We start from the raw sequence: 15,261 nt of genomic DNA on the forward strand, positions 1-15,261 counted from the left end.
GTACCTTCGGAGTCCGCAAAAGTTTCCGGACGGTGACACGATCACAAGTGAGTCGTGAGTAACGGTGGGATTGATGTGTATATAAGAACAAGTTGTGGTCCATCAAACACATCAATCACATCATCAGATTCTCTACAGACAAAAGAATTTCCACCACTTCAAACTACTTTTCTAAAAAATCCATCGCAACCATGACCGGTATGAGAGTTGCTCAATTGGTAGAGCAAGGAAAGCCTTTGAAAGTAGCGATAATTGAGAAGCCAACTCCGGGACCAAAAGAAGTTCTCGTCAAAGTCGAGGCCGCTTGTCTTGTTCCAAACGCTGCCAATATAATAACAAAAGGCCCAGGCCATTATTACACCTTACCGAAATTACCTTCTGTTTTCGGTCTGGATGCTGCCGGTGTCATTGAAGCTGTAGGAGAAAATGTTATCGGGCTAAAGGCCGGGGATCGAGTTTATGTTGACCCGCATGTATCTTGTGGCAACTGCAAACAATGTCGAAAGGGTAAGTCAGGCGGGATACCGGGTCTCTATTTATTGTTGCCAACGAAATGCAGGGAGGAGGGATTTATGCAACCGGGGATGCCTACGTGCGTACTTCGGTATCGACACCCCAGAAGGAAAGGCAGTTCTTGAGCAATATCCCATTGGTTCACTTTCACAATATTTGTTATCGCCTGATGCAAATATCGCCGTGATTCCTCCCTCGATCGACATTAACACCGCAGCTCGACTCGGTTACATCGGTACTTCATATGCAGGTCTGAAGAAATGTGGAATGGGACCTGGAAAGACGCTTTTGATCAATGGTGTGACGGGTACTTTAGGATATGCCGCCGTAGCGATTGCTCTTGGTTTTGGCTGCACAAAGATTCTGGGCATCGGACGTAACAAAGAACGTCTCGCTGAGATCGAAGGAATGGCTACGAAAGGACGTATTGCCGTTCGTTCCTCTGAAGATGAGGGAGATCTTGTCCAATGGGTTAAGGAACAAATGAATGGATTAGGTCCCGATGGTCTTTACGATTGTCTTGGTAATGGAGGTGAGTCAGACGGTACCGCCAAACTGATCAGCTCTTTGGCACGTGGTGGAAGAGTAGCATTGGCTGCCGGTGGAGTGCCTGGTGAAATCACTAATACTTATGGCAAAATCATGGCACAGGATGTCAGTGTTAACGGGACACTGTGGTTCAACAGCGAGGAGATAGATGAGTGCATCGAGCTGATTGGAGCGGGAGTGATTGACTTCTCATTCCTTAGACACAAACTTTTCTCATTGGAAGAGGTCAATGACGCGTTTAAGACTGTGGGAGACCGTCCTGGTGGAGCTATCAATGTTATTGTACAACCACAGGTATAGAGCCAACTTTAGAGAGGAACCATCTAGATAAAAAACACACAATGCTTTGATAGCTCATTTGATATTCATCCTGATTTCACAAAACTGTGTTTGTCAGAACTAAACCTCTTAGGGGCGCTTAGTCAGAACACAAAATCAACCCCGTCCCAACACTCATCTCCCACTTTGATGGACGAAAGACGCCTCACAAAAGAGCGTCTTCTTGCCTCTCATTATGAGATAAGCTCTTAGCACATAGGTATAGGAGGAGATCACTCCGATTCACTGACGTAAAAGAGTTTATAATTTCCAATAGACACCTTACCAATCCATCCGTTACCATCATGAATTATAACCTCCATTCATAGAAACGCAAAGCTTTTAAGTAGGAAAAAACCTGCAAACATTATCATCACTCACGTAACTCGCTTAATCCGGGATTCAATTGCCTTCTGTTCGTAAATCCAGAACATTCGCTAAGAACATACGCACGTTAAGGTCAGTTTTATATCTAAGCATTATAGTAATGTGTTAGACTTTTCGGTTCGTAACTTCAATATGTTGTTACTTATTTTTGCCCATGCTTACAGGGAAGAAGTGCCAAAGTAGTGGCTTGTCGCGTCCCTTTTGTACATATCTGGAGAGATGAAAGGATGTGTTTCAACCTCTCCATGCTTCCCAAAGAAGTGGAGTGAAATTCTTAAATATATTGGCAAGAGAAGTTCACTGATAAACGGTGATCATAAGAACATCAATGAGCTTTCAGTAATACTTGTGCTAGAATAACCAGCATTCAATACGGCATAGATGAACAAAATGTATGTGGGCCGGATGGACGTAGCCATTGAGATATTCTCTTGACTGAATGTCCAGCCCAAATGTAGCTCGTTGTAATTCGATGCTACGAGAGACTCGTTGGTGAACAAAGTTCGCAGCATAAGTCTATAGTACTGCAGTTCTCCATCGCCTGTGAACATTCTTGATTGGCCGTGATGTTCTCATAGAGCCGAGAATCATTCACTATCTCACTAGCGTCAAATTTCACGGCAGCCGCATTCATAAATTTTATTATATTAAACTCTGCAAGGTCTCATCTACAGATGAAACAATATCATCAGCACGATGGATCCTCCTGATATCAATGCTGCGATGGATGCCCCAAGCGTTCCGGTGCTTTCGAGTCTTGTCAACTTTTATAAAGATATCTACAAATTAAACACTATCTCCAACACGATGACTCCCTCCGACGTCAACAATATGATCAATACTTGCAGCGTTCAAGTAGCTTCAAGCTTCCCAAAATTCTCCCTCTTGCCTAAGGAGATTCAACTTAAGATATGGTTCCAAGCCCTTCCAGAAGGAAAAATGGTTTATGCAACTAAACATGGAATATTTCCGTCTTCGCTGCCTCATGCACTACAAGATGCCAGCTTCGATTCTCGAGAAATGTTTCTCAAACATTACAAAAGGATCGGTGCTCATACCGAGGGTTGTATTTACGCCCGGTGTAATAAAGTTCCCGTCTTTTACAGTCCATCAGAGGATACCATCATTTGTCATGCCGATTCGACGCGTAACATCGGGTTTTATATTCCTGGAAACGGACTTCTCTGCCCAGAGCTACTTTGTTGCAAAGAGAGAAGAAGGGGTTTCGCCGAGCTTCGTCACATAAGCATTCTAGGGGGTCGCTTTCTCTACGGACCTTCTGATTATGTTGCTTACCGTAACGATGCTTTTGATAAAATTATGATGTTGAAGGATGAGAATCTTTCTCTCTATGGAGAACTCTTCGCGACCTTTCCAATGCTTGAGTCTTTCAGGTTTGTGATTGGATCCTGCGCCGTCCAAAGTAGAACCAGAGAAGTTCCCGGAAAGCGATTCGTACATGACTCGAAAGAGACAATATCGGAGGAAATCTATCGAGAAAAGACCGAAGAAATACGCATTGCTTTTGAAGAGGGGAGAAAATTGCATCCTGAAGTCAACATTCCACACATTGAGATAGTTTGCGCTTCCGCAGACATACTGTCAAATTTCAAACAACCACCGAATACAAACCCTTATCTTACCCATTCCTCATTTTCAGGATACGTAGGACAGGTTAGAAGAAGAAATTTACAGGATATAGAGCTTCCATCTTGAGCCTAGGATAGGATGAGAGAGATTGGGGATGGGAATTTCAATACGCTATTAACTAGACATATAACAATGAGATAATAGGGATATGGTTAATTTTCAAGGAGGATTACTACCAGAGGTTCTATTCAATTGTCTTGACGAGGTTGAGACAAATTTGGGAACTGGGAGTGAAGACAATCATAGTGAAAGTGTTTTCACATACTAGTGATAGGTCTCTTGGGAAATTGCGGATATCAATATTATTTGTCTTGAAATGCGTGGTTAACTTTATGAAAGTCTTTTAATTGTCCCAAAATTTGGATGATCCGGTGACGAGTGAGTGATTCAGCAATCGATAGGTATCTACAGTCAAGCGTATTACTTTAAGACCTCCAGCTTCTACCTCCCATATATTTCGTCTAGTTACCTAAACCTTAGCTAATCTAACAATGCAAATAACCTGTCAGCTAACAAATCCGACTATCCAAACCTTCACCATTTCCGAGTCAGACGAAATACTCTCTTACACTTATCATTAATCTACATCTCAAAAGTCCAAGCTAATCAACATACCAACCTCACATTAAATCTACCACAGCATTCAAGCATAGTAAGATACGAGTCAAACCCACGACTATCAATTACAACACTCACGAACAGAAAAGAAGCCGGATAGTCAACCCGCGATTCTGCTCTCCTGATATTATTGAGACTGGGACGGGTGTTTACTCTTGACCTCTAGCATGTGTAATATTTAGAGGGATATTTCATTAATGAGGGAAGTTCCGCAAGTGGTTTATTGCGAAAAATGATATTTTCTTTTTGCTGATATCACTTATACACGGCACTTAACTTGCTTGTCGGCTATTCACAATATGGCCAACCACCCTAATATAGTTGTCAGGATTTATCGAAATAGCCGACAAGTACCTATACGTTTATATTTTCTCTTGTAATTTGACTTTGTCTCTTTTTCCGGGTAAATCGTGGTCTTCTCATCCTCGAAGCAAAGTGTTCTGGGTGCAAAAAGGTCATACATGGTATGGTATAAAAGATGAAATATAGCATTCCTCAATTCGACGACAGTTTAACATACCGTATTCACTGTCATCATATATCAAATATCAATATTTTTCACCTCAACACAAATTATCAGATGACAATTTCGGGATAATAATGACCCTTATATTCCGACAAAAGTTTATGAAAATGCCAGTAGTCATAACATCCTCAACCATATAAAAACAGGTCTTCCCTCTAATCAAAATTCAGCATATAGGAGATTTTAATCTTCATCTCTTTCTCTCGACTCCTCCCGAAGTCCGAAATCATGGATCCAATTGGATTACCCATGTAATTATCCCCATGATTCGCCGTGCAGTCCATGGCGAAATTTAAATCAGGAAAGTTATGGAGTTTATATACTTATCTCTTTCCTCGTTGCCAAGTCTGGTGCACTATAAACCTCTAGGTGTGAATCACTGTAGCAATTACAAATTACTTACTTATTAGTGAATCAAGTTTTTATAATCACAGATATTACTATTCTTTTGAAAGTCTGAAAATTCTATTATATAAAATCTATTAATTTCCCCAATTTCTATTCTCAAAGTTAAATACTGAACAGAGTAGAAGGTTCAAGGGACTGTTGCCACATAATTCTCAGCCAGTCTAGGGATAAATCACAATATCAATTACAAATTATTTATTTGGTAAGTCAAACTTTTATAATCACAGATTTTGCTTTTCCCTCAAAATATCCAGAATCCTACGATATAAAACCTACCCATCTCCCCAAATCTCATCCTCAGAGTTAAATCCTAAACAAAGTCGATGACATCCAAGGAACTATCACTACACTCCTCAGCCAGACCGCGAGAATACAAAACTTATAATACAAATCTCTGCGAGGAAATGGGCAGAGTTGATAAATCTGGAAATACAAGATAGAATAAGAATGAACAACAAACAGTAAGATAGAATGCGAGCGATGTGACAACAACAACAACATCCGACGACGGAACGTCCATTCCATCCCATCCCAACAAATATCAAACAGTGAATACAATACAACATAACAACAAATCTCTCTTATCTCATCTCCATTCCCACTCCCATTTATCTATTCTTTATTCATCACTCTACAGCCTAGCTAACGCTCCTCCAAACCCCTCCCATCCCCATCCCCAATCCCCTCCAAACCACAATTTTCACCACCGAACAATTCTACCATACATATATCCGCCATCGAGAATAATTCCATACAACACCATAAACCATCCAGAGAGAAGCAATCCATAAGAAGAAGAAGAAAAATTCATATACCCAACCCATTCTCCTCTTCTCTCTCCTCTTCCCTCTCCTCTTCCCTCTCCTCTTCCCTCTCCTCTTCCCTCTCCTCTTCCCTCTCCTCTTCCCTCTCCTCTTCCCTCTCCTCTTCCCTCTCCTCTTCCCTCTCCTCTTCCCTCTCCTCTTCCCTCTCCTCTTCCCTCTCCTCTCCTCTTCTCTTCTCTTCTCTCTCCTCTCCCCCCCCTTCTCCCATCCTAAAAATTCTTAAATCCCATTTTCCATCTTCTTTCCCCCTTCTATCCACTTATCTTCTCACCACTCCATCTTCCCACCATCAAACACCGCAACCACAAATCCTCATTTCCCACCCAACCTAATATAGTCTGGACGAACCGAAACTAATCAATATGCGCAGACACGATAAACATCCTCCTCTCCTCTCCTCTCCTCCCCTCGCCTCTCCGCTGTCTCCACATCCCTACCTATATAATCTTACATGTAGAAGATGATTCTCCCCGGAATTTATACTCAAACTTCTAGACATTCGTCAATTTCTCATCTGCTCAACTCAGTAAGTATAAACATATAAATACATACCAATACAACACAAACATAATCAAAATCCATTTACCCTCCCATCTATCCTCCCAGAACCCCAACCCCCCAACCTCTCAACTCTTTCAAACCCTTATAAACCCACTTTTATTCTTCTTATACTATTTCTTCCTATTCTTTCCCTTCTATTTATTATATTATTATTCTATACACAACCCACCCACCCAAGAACCTCAATGTCATCCACCACAAACTCTCCATCACATCACCATCCCATGCCACATCCCCATACACCATCCCCATCCCACCCCACTATACACCATCTACCTATCTACACATACCAACAAAACAATACAATCCCATTAGATAGCCAAACCTTTTCAAATATCCATCCAATATCCAATATCCCCCCCCGCCCTCCCCCTTACCAACATTCAATTCAATTCAATTTAATCAATGGCCCACCCCATCAACCCAAAATAATTATCATCTCTTATTTCCCCTCTCATCTCCTCTCCTCTCTTTTCTTCCAGCTGAAGAGAAGAAAAAAAGCAAGTACTCCATTCCATTCATTGTAGGAAGTAAAATGGGGCAGGGCAGTACGCGAAAAAAGGAGGAAGAAGCGGATGAAAATTTACCTAAGATGGATGCTGTAGCGAGTTACCCCTTCTTTACTCAGGTATTATTCGTCACATCATTCATTCATTGACCCTGCACTCACTCATATTACACTCTCCTCACCTGCATCACATCTACAACCAACAACAAATTCATCACAAAACATACAAAGCAATGACCGGAAGAATAATGTCAAAAAGAATGGTATTTCATATTGCTACAAATATATCCTCCCTTAATCCCATCTCCCCTATCCTGTCTCATCCCCCACCTACTCGCACATTCAAGAATTTCCCTATTCTCTCCTTCACAACCCACAATCCGTATCCCCATATTCCAGCCTGGTATTTCCTCCAAATCTGATCAACAGGTTCATATTCTTATATCCCCCAAACTCGAAAGAGAGAAAAAAAAAAAAAGGAGAGTAAACCCAGGCATATAATCATATCACAATTTCCATTTAACCATTCCATCCCCAGTATCAGAATAAAGAGCAAAAAAGTCCAAACATATATCCCCAATCCATTGCATTCCCCTCAGACCCATCGAAAATCCCTCCCTTTCATTCGGAACAGCATTCAGATTTCACTCTTATTCGACAGCTTGGGACTTGTGACTTATGACAATAAACCGATAAAATCAAAGTCAAACAATTCCATAGTATTGAAAATACGAGAGAATTTCCAGGATGCGATTCACAAAAGAAGTCAGAACCCCCCAGAACGAAAGAAAAAAATGAAATTGTTATATCGAACGAAGGACAACCTTGAGGCTGAGAGCACAAAAAGTTCCTCCAAAATTAATTAAGAAGTTTGTTTCTCGAAAAGTATTCATCATCTTCGTCAAAAAACTAGCAATTGCAAGCAAGGAAACCCCGATTCCTGCATCGAAATATGCACAATGTCGAATGCAATATCAAATTGTTCTTTTTGTTCGACAAGTTAAAGTAGAGATCGGATAATCAAAAAATGGGATCTACCCATAAAGTGATTTACTCAAACATCTTAAAAGATGGAGCTTTTGCGTTTCTCAGCGCTAGTGAGAACAAGCATTGGTGCTTTCTTTTGAATAGCAGCTACTTCAGGCTTCTTTCCAGCATTCTTGAAGACAGCAGCGAAGCTACCACCAATTTGTTCATCACCAGAAACACTCTCAGCAGTGAATGATTCAACAGACATGACTGACTTGATTTCAAGAGAGTTTTGTCTTGAAGTAGGGCGGTTAGAACCAATGGCACCATGTTGAGATGTACGAGAACTTGGTGGACTTGGACGACCTGAAAGACTTCCACTTCCACTACGGCCAGAATCCGAATCATTGTCATCAGCTGAGAATGACATCTCACCATCTTCAGATACAGGTGACATGCTACCTGAAGCACTACCCGGTGCTCTTCGGCGTTCCAACCCAGCACGAACAAGGTTGTGAACAGCACTTCGACGAGTTCGAGTAGCAAAGTTCTTGGAACCCTCAAACTTGGCAGTTGGCTTAGATTTCAATTCTTCAATAGGTGGTGGTCCACGTGGTTGTCTGACTGGATGTTCACCAGCACGTCCTGCACCTGGACCAAATCCAGTTTGGGTTGGAGTACCTGGGAAAGTAGATTTTGGTAATCCAGCAGTTTTTGGACCATCCAAAGAAATCTCACCAGACATAGACATAGCCATAGACTTTGAGCTACGATGTCCTCTACGGAAAGCACCAGCAGATGGTGGAGGCAAAGGAGCATGGTCTTGTGGTGGCGATGCAGATTTCTTTGGTGGACTGATAGATCTTGTGAAAGATGGTGCATCCGATTGTGGTGGTGGGGAGACTTGGAATCTTGGTGTACCAGGTTGTTGTGGTGGAGAATAGCTAACTCTTTGTTCAATGGGTGACTCGACGTATTGTTGACTGTTGTCCATGAAATAGGTTTGTTGTCCAGTCATGGGGTTGTAATACGAGTAAACACCAGGTTGAGCACCGGGAACAGGTGTGATGATTGGTTGCATGTTTTGCTTCATTTGTTGTTGTTGTTGATACATTCCCATGTTTTGTGGGGTGATTGGTGGAGTTGCGTATTGTCCATTCAAACTCATTTGTTGAGCGGCAGCTTGAACGTTCATCAATTGTTGCTGAAGACGTTGTTGTTGTTCTGCGAGATACAGATTGGTGGCGACAAGCTGAGCATACAAGTTTGGATCCATTCCATCATGTCCATCATCAAGTCGAATCTCAGGAGTCGAAAGAACTTGTTCGGGAACAGAGTACATCTGTTGGTTCATTTGATGGTTTTGTTGATTGAATGGAGCATATCCTGAAGTCTTTGGTCCATTATCAGCGTATCTGCTCGAGTTCATTCCACTGTTGCCGGTGTTGTGTTGAACTTGGGTGGGTGGGGCAGTTGATGGGAAGTTTGCAGAAGTGGCAGACTTTGGTGCAGTTCTTAAACCTGCAAGTAAGTGAGAACGAGATGTTCTTGGGGTTGGTGCACCATTATCTTGGGAATCGAGGGTCTTGGCAGTGGGTTCAAATGAAAGACGTTTGATGTTGGAACCATTAGCAGCTCTTCTAGCAGCGAAACCAGTAACTGGCATACCCAAGCCATTACTGGAAGGGAAGTTGTTGTAAGACATCTGAGCAAGACCGCCTGCGTCCATTTTGATGTTTTTTTTTTTTACAATTGAAGGGGATATTGTAAGTTTGGGTGTCAAGGTAGGAATCGATCGATTCGTAGATTCGTGAAGGATCAATTATCGAAGAGAATGTATTCGTGTCGATGAATTGATCGTGTAAGGATTGTCAGGTCGACCTGAGGAAGGGACGGGAATTGTATTAGATAAATTAAGATGATTCGAAAAAAGATATTATCGAATGCGTATTGTACGTAAAGTCGAAAGAGTTTCGATGTAATTATATTGTTTTGCTTTGTAAAATGTAATTCTGTAAAAAGAAGCTCGAAGGTTGTGTGGTGAGATGAGGTGGTGGTGTGAAGAAAAGAGGCAAGCCTTTTCTTTTCAACACAAGCAACAAACAAATCGTCGTAATGAGAGATGAAATGTGTGCGAGAGAATGAAGATTAATCGAAAAGATTGTTGTCGAAGATGAAAAGGAATTTTGATGATTGAAGAGAGAAGAAGATAACCTTTTTGATGGGTGAATTCCAAGAAAAGAGTTGATGATTCTTCAATATAAACCACAAAAACCCTGAAAAATCCGAACAATGGATGTGAATCAGTTTGTATTTTCTCGGTCGCGGACTGATAAAAATGGCCTGGCCTTGTCAAACTTAAGTGTTTAATTCTCTTCTTCTTCTTCTGCGTTGCGAGTATCGATGATGATGATGATGATGATGATGATGATGATGATGGGTTGACTTCGCTTTTGATGGGAATATTACAGAGTCTGAGGATTGAATGTCTTGTATGTAGTATCTCTATTTGATGGAAAGAAGATGTGAAGAAGGAAGTGATGGTATCTCAAAGTAAAGTCAACGACGACAACGATCACGACAACGGTAACAAAAAGCTTTGATTTAGAAGGAAGTCTCGAAGGAGAAGAAAAATAAAAAGTAAGTAAAAGTTTTTTTTTTCTCAACTTGAAAGGATTGTCGAAGGACTTTAAATTCTTTTTTCGGAGGAAAGAAAGAAAAATAGGAAGAATAAAATTGAAATTGATGCGTTTTTGTGTGTGTGTGTGTGTGTGTGTGTGGTGGGTGTATGTGAGTGAATAATAATAAGTGTGGAAGAGTGTGGAGAAATAAGAGAAGGTCTGGGTGGATGATGAGTGGAAATGGTACAAGTTGGGTGGATGAGGAATCAGTTGAGTTTAAGTGTGAATGGTCGAGTGAAGGTAGGTGCGTAGGTGCGTACAGTAGCGGGATTCTGGTGCGTGTGGTTGCTGCTTGATGTATGTATGTAAGTGAAGTATACCTAGCTCGTTTTTGACTAGGAAGGTAGTAGGTACTTGGAGTCAAGGGTAGTCAAGGGTAGTCGAGGGCGAGAGGAGAGAAGAGAGAGTAAGAAATCAGACGAGTGAAGTGAAAAATAAGAAGAGTCAAGTCAGAAAAGTATAAATGCCAAGTGTATGTAATGTATGTAATGTATCTGTGTATCTGTGTATCTGTGTATAATAAAGTGCTGTGCGTATTTTGGACTGGACATACCCAGGTAGAATATACTTTTATGGAGAAAGAGGGAAAAGATGAACCAATCGAATCCAATTCTCTCTTCACAATAATGCCTTGATAAAGAAAAGAAGGGCTCTATCAATCAATAATAAAGAACGACCCAGAATGATACTTTTTTAGTCTAGATTTGGTATATGTATGGTAGATATACTCGTATGGTATATTTATCAATCAACACCCGTAAAGAACGCAGGCATTTGAAATACACGTAGACGAAAGAGGTGAGTGGAATGGAACGAACGAAGGGGGGGGGGGGAAAAGAAAAGAGTATTTCAATATCAATAGCAATAACTACCTACCTAGCTGAGTAACTAATCAAGAAAGGAAGAAAGAACCCCGGGTTAACTTTTGATATTTGATTGTTCTTCTTTATCTATCTATGTAATATCTATCTATCTACCTATAATCTATCGATCGAGAGTTCGTCAGAAAGGAGAGGACGAGACGGTACATCATTGATGCTAGGTAACAAGAGAACGACCTATGAAAAGTATCTGATGATTCCCAATCCCAGAGTCAAAAGATCCCCAATACCCAAAGCCAGGAAAGGAATGAGATTGTCCTCTCTCTCCCTGAGCCATGAATTAGATCGTCTCTGGTGTCTCCATTGAGCGAATGAGATTAACGAATTAGTGCTCTCATGTAGAAGGCAAAAAGAGGCGTTCCAATGAGCGAGACGAGCGATGGACTAGGTTTACCTATTTTCTTAAACGTGCATCGCCATCTACACATCCCAATGAACGCGCGACAGGTCCCCCCCCTTCACCAAAGTTAATGATGGTGTAACAGGGTAGACTCTGGTTACATCTTGAATCTTTTTTATTTCTCTCTCTCACATCCACTCTTCCTCATTGGGTCACGCAAGCTATCCAGAATATCCGAAAGTAGCGAAAAAGTCTTTGCTCGAGAGTGCGCATGGATGATCTCTTAGTAGGTTTGATCAACAAAGATACCTTGTCATACTTAGGGATTATTCAAAGGGACCACTTTGATTTTTAATTTAAAAAAAGAGCTGATGTGGGGGAATCTTCCGTGGACTCTTTGTCGCAGATTTTGTTAGTGGCAGTGATGAAAGGCTTATCAATCTCTTGTTCGTCTCTCTTTAATGGACGTGGTGTGGAATAGATAGGATAGGATAGGATATGGAGGGTGGGAAGAAACGTGGAATGAGATTCGATGTGGTGAAGAACGATGAAAAGGGCGGTGTGGTGGGAAGTAAGGGAAAGGAAAAGTTACTCGACATTCATTTGAACAATGGAAATCGAAATCGAAAATCACAAATCGAGTCTCGAAGGTTTGATTGGCATAAATATTGATGTTCGATGAGCGAGGGAGGGAAAAGCCTCGTTAAGCTAACTTTAGCTAAGAAAATTAGCTGTAATGGTAGTTTTGCTAGACATCCAATTTAAATGGGCTAGAGACCAAAGGGGAATCATTAAGATCCTTTTTTGTTGACATGATCATCTAAGATACCTGGTGCCACGAAAATCATATTGACAGGTTCCACTTCTATTAATTGGTTACAATAGTTTCTTGCAAGTGAGTTGATTTTTTAAAGTTCTGGAGCCAACTTTTCAAGACGAAGACAAGAGGAGAAACGAGAGCAGCAGCCGAAGATACCGTGAAGTGGTTCAATAGTGCAGAGAACCGCGTACAGGAAGGGACTAATGATATGATGACTCGAAAGAGTACCGCACGTACGGGTACAACGGGTACGAAGTAGATGATTTAAAAGAGGGTAGTAAAGTTTCAAGGTTGGAAGGGAAAATCCTTCGAGCCCTTCGACCGTTTGACGGGACCGATGAAGTGGAATCCAGGGGACGAAGCCTATTGCATAAATTTCAAATGGTGCTTGAACTTGTGATGAACCTAAATCTCAACTATTTTGAGCCACTAAACGCTCTCAAACACAAGCTTCCCCTAACTAAATCTTCACTTCGAGCAGGACTTGACCTGGCACGCTCAATATATCTCATCTCACCTAATCATTCATCTATGTACGAGATATATATATATATATATATATATATATAAAATATACAAAAATCAACACCAGAGCTTCACGTCTCCACTCCCGTACAACCACAACGCGTACATATCGCGTGGCTAAGTCTCGCAATCCATACATCTAATCAATTTTCGCACTGGTACATCCACCTCGATTCCCAACTAGGGAGTTTTTACTATCCTGTTCGGAGTACTGTGCCACAATCTTGCTTGATGGTGGGATACACACACACATCTTCGGAGTCATACTTTGGCACCTTTTCCTGGTTGTGAATGGGAACACGAAAAGGCCTGGATTGATACCTGGAACAGAAGAGGATCCTCTCCTTCGTACACGGCATTACCTTCTTTGCCCAAGGTCTCACCACCGGTACATGTCACTGATTCGTATCTCTCAGCTCCATCAATCAATCAATCTAACCACTCCATCACATTAATATCTCTCCATCATTACGATTCGCATGATGATGACAATATCGTGCAAAGCCTCTCCGGATCATCCATCACGGAGCCTAGAATTGAGCAGTGCTTGAGAAGATATATTGCAAACAGCGTGCCCATCGTGAAAATCCCATCTATCTGAGGAAAAACAAGGACACTGAATGGAGTAGCCAAAGATTAAAGCCTGTCATAAAGCCTAAATAGTATGTCGAGCCTGAAAAGCTGGTCCCCCTTCTCCACATTCATAATGTACACGAAGCATCACGACGACGCATGTGATCAACGATTTGAGAGTGCGGTTTCAAAACATCTAATCTAATCCATGTGTTTTTAGCCAACTTACCTACATACAGTGTACCTAGCGAGGGGTTTGTTTAGAGAAGTTCTCATCAATGCTTTCTCTGACATTGCATATCTTGGTAACTCTCTTGGTAATAATAAACTTTTTCCCGTGTAAATTCAACGATTATGTCGGTAGGAAATTATTCGAATTAAGGTTATCAGTCTTCCTTGAGAATTTAGTCCTCCCTCCCGGTGTCCCCTTTTTTCACCACACCCTCAATTCCATAGTGTATCTAGGATGTTCTGGACATTCTTCGCATGACATATCCTCATTCGCAAACAGCGCCAAGTTCAAGCAGCCACCAGTGATCAGTGACCACAATATCTACTTCCCAGACACCAATTACAGGATCTAATCCTCGGGCTGTTTCCTTCATCTTTTATCCATGCAGAACAATGAAGAAAGCGATCAGTTCATTGGATGCCGGAATCCTCTCAGGGCTGAAGCGTTCTTACCCATTCCAATCGTTCAGATTTTATGCACATGCATCGAGCCATCTTTCCATTGCATTTGACAAACCCAAATTACCTAAGCTCAAGCTATTTATGCCCACGAACAAACTTCCTCACTAAATCCCTCTGCCGTGAACCCTTCCGAAATATGCAAGTAAGTCAGTAAGTCAGTAAGTTCATCGCCTCCCGCCAAACGATCGATACACAGTATCCGCATCGAAACCAAAAAATCAAGCCAGAAACCACTCCCGACCTCGTATTTGTCGATCCATGCCTTCCATTCATCATCACCCATCGCCTCTCGCTCCCTCCTACTCCCCTCTTCCTTCCCGCGTCTACAACCAAAGTGTCCCATCAAATCATCCACTCACTGCTTCCTCAGCAAGTGCATCAAAAAGCGCGAGGCCAATGCATCTCATCAGGGGTAGCACCGCAGCACTTCCTCTTCCCGCACCCAATCTTCCGCGAACGTCAATGCTTCGCAGCCAATCAATCCCGCTGACATGTTTTTCTTCGTCCATTCCACATGCATTTACCCATCCACCAGCGCTTAGAGCCTCCAATCCGCGATGGGAAATGCTCCTTGGGTATCACGCTTGGTGGACTTGTTCGGTATTGACATGTACGATTATTGAGCTCGCGTTGTGATGAACTACTGTGTACTTTATTGATTATTGGATGGTCGCATATCGGTCGTTTGGAATTCTTTCGGTAGGTACCAGGTAGGTAGGTAGGTAGGTAGGTAGGTACTTTGTATATCAAATCGCATGATGATTCCCCAAAAGCAATTCTTCATCTGTATGTAGGAAAAACACCCTTCACAAATATATCTATGTACGCACGATACAAATGAACATCCCCAAACCAATCGTTTCATTTCCCCTTCGAGCTCCCCAGCACAAGCACGCACTTTTCATAATTTCACATCT

The 15,261-nt window shown here is 41.7% G+C and overlaps 4 protein-coding genes across 4 annotated transcripts; 2 read left to right on the forward strand and 2 right to left on the reverse strand.

Moving 5' to 3' along the window:
- Positions 1-191: 191 nt before the first annotated feature.
- On the forward strand, positions 192-1,362 carry EAE97_004159 (uncharacterized protein; the record flags this gene model as incomplete). Its single annotated transcript, XM_038874671.1, has 2 exons — positions 192-507; positions 560-1,362. 2 exons carry the CDS (start codon positions 192-194, stop codon positions 1,360-1,362), a joined length of 1,119 nt encoding a protein of 372 aa, XP_038734115.1.
- Positions 1,363-2,463: 1,101 nt separating this feature from the next.
- EAE97_004160 (uncharacterized protein) lies at positions 2,464-3,483 on the forward strand (the record flags this gene model as incomplete). The annotated part of the gene is made up of 1 exon (XM_038874672.1): positions 2,464-3,483. The coding sequence occupies one exon, from the start codon at positions 2,464-2,466 to the stop codon at positions 3,481-3,483; it is 1,020 nt and encodes a 339-aa protein (XP_038734116.1).
- A 2,293-nt stretch (positions 3,484-5,776) lies between these two features.
- EAE97_004161 (uncharacterized protein) lies at positions 5,777-6,001 on the reverse strand (the record flags this gene model as incomplete). The annotated part of the gene is made up of 1 exon (XM_038874673.1): positions 5,777-6,001. One exon carries the CDS (start codon positions 5,999-6,001, stop codon positions 5,777-5,779), a length of 225 nt encoding a protein of 74 aa, XP_038734117.1.
- Positions 6,002-7,925: 1,924 nt separating this feature from the next.
- On the reverse strand, positions 7,926-9,560 carry EAE97_004162 (uncharacterized protein; the record flags this gene model as incomplete). Its single annotated transcript, XM_038874674.1, has 1 exon — positions 7,926-9,560. The coding sequence occupies one exon, from the start codon at positions 9,558-9,560 to the stop codon at positions 7,926-7,928; it is 1,635 nt and encodes a 544-aa protein (XP_038734118.1).
- Positions 9,561-15,261: the final 5,701 nt, after the last annotated feature.

Source organism: Botrytis byssoidea (assembly GCF_014898295.1).
Source record: "Botrytis byssoidea strain MUCL 94 chromosome Unknown BBYS_007, whole genome shotgun sequence".
NCBI lineage: Eukaryota > Fungi > Ascomycota > Leotiomycetes > Helotiales > Sclerotiniaceae > Botrytis > Botrytis byssoidea.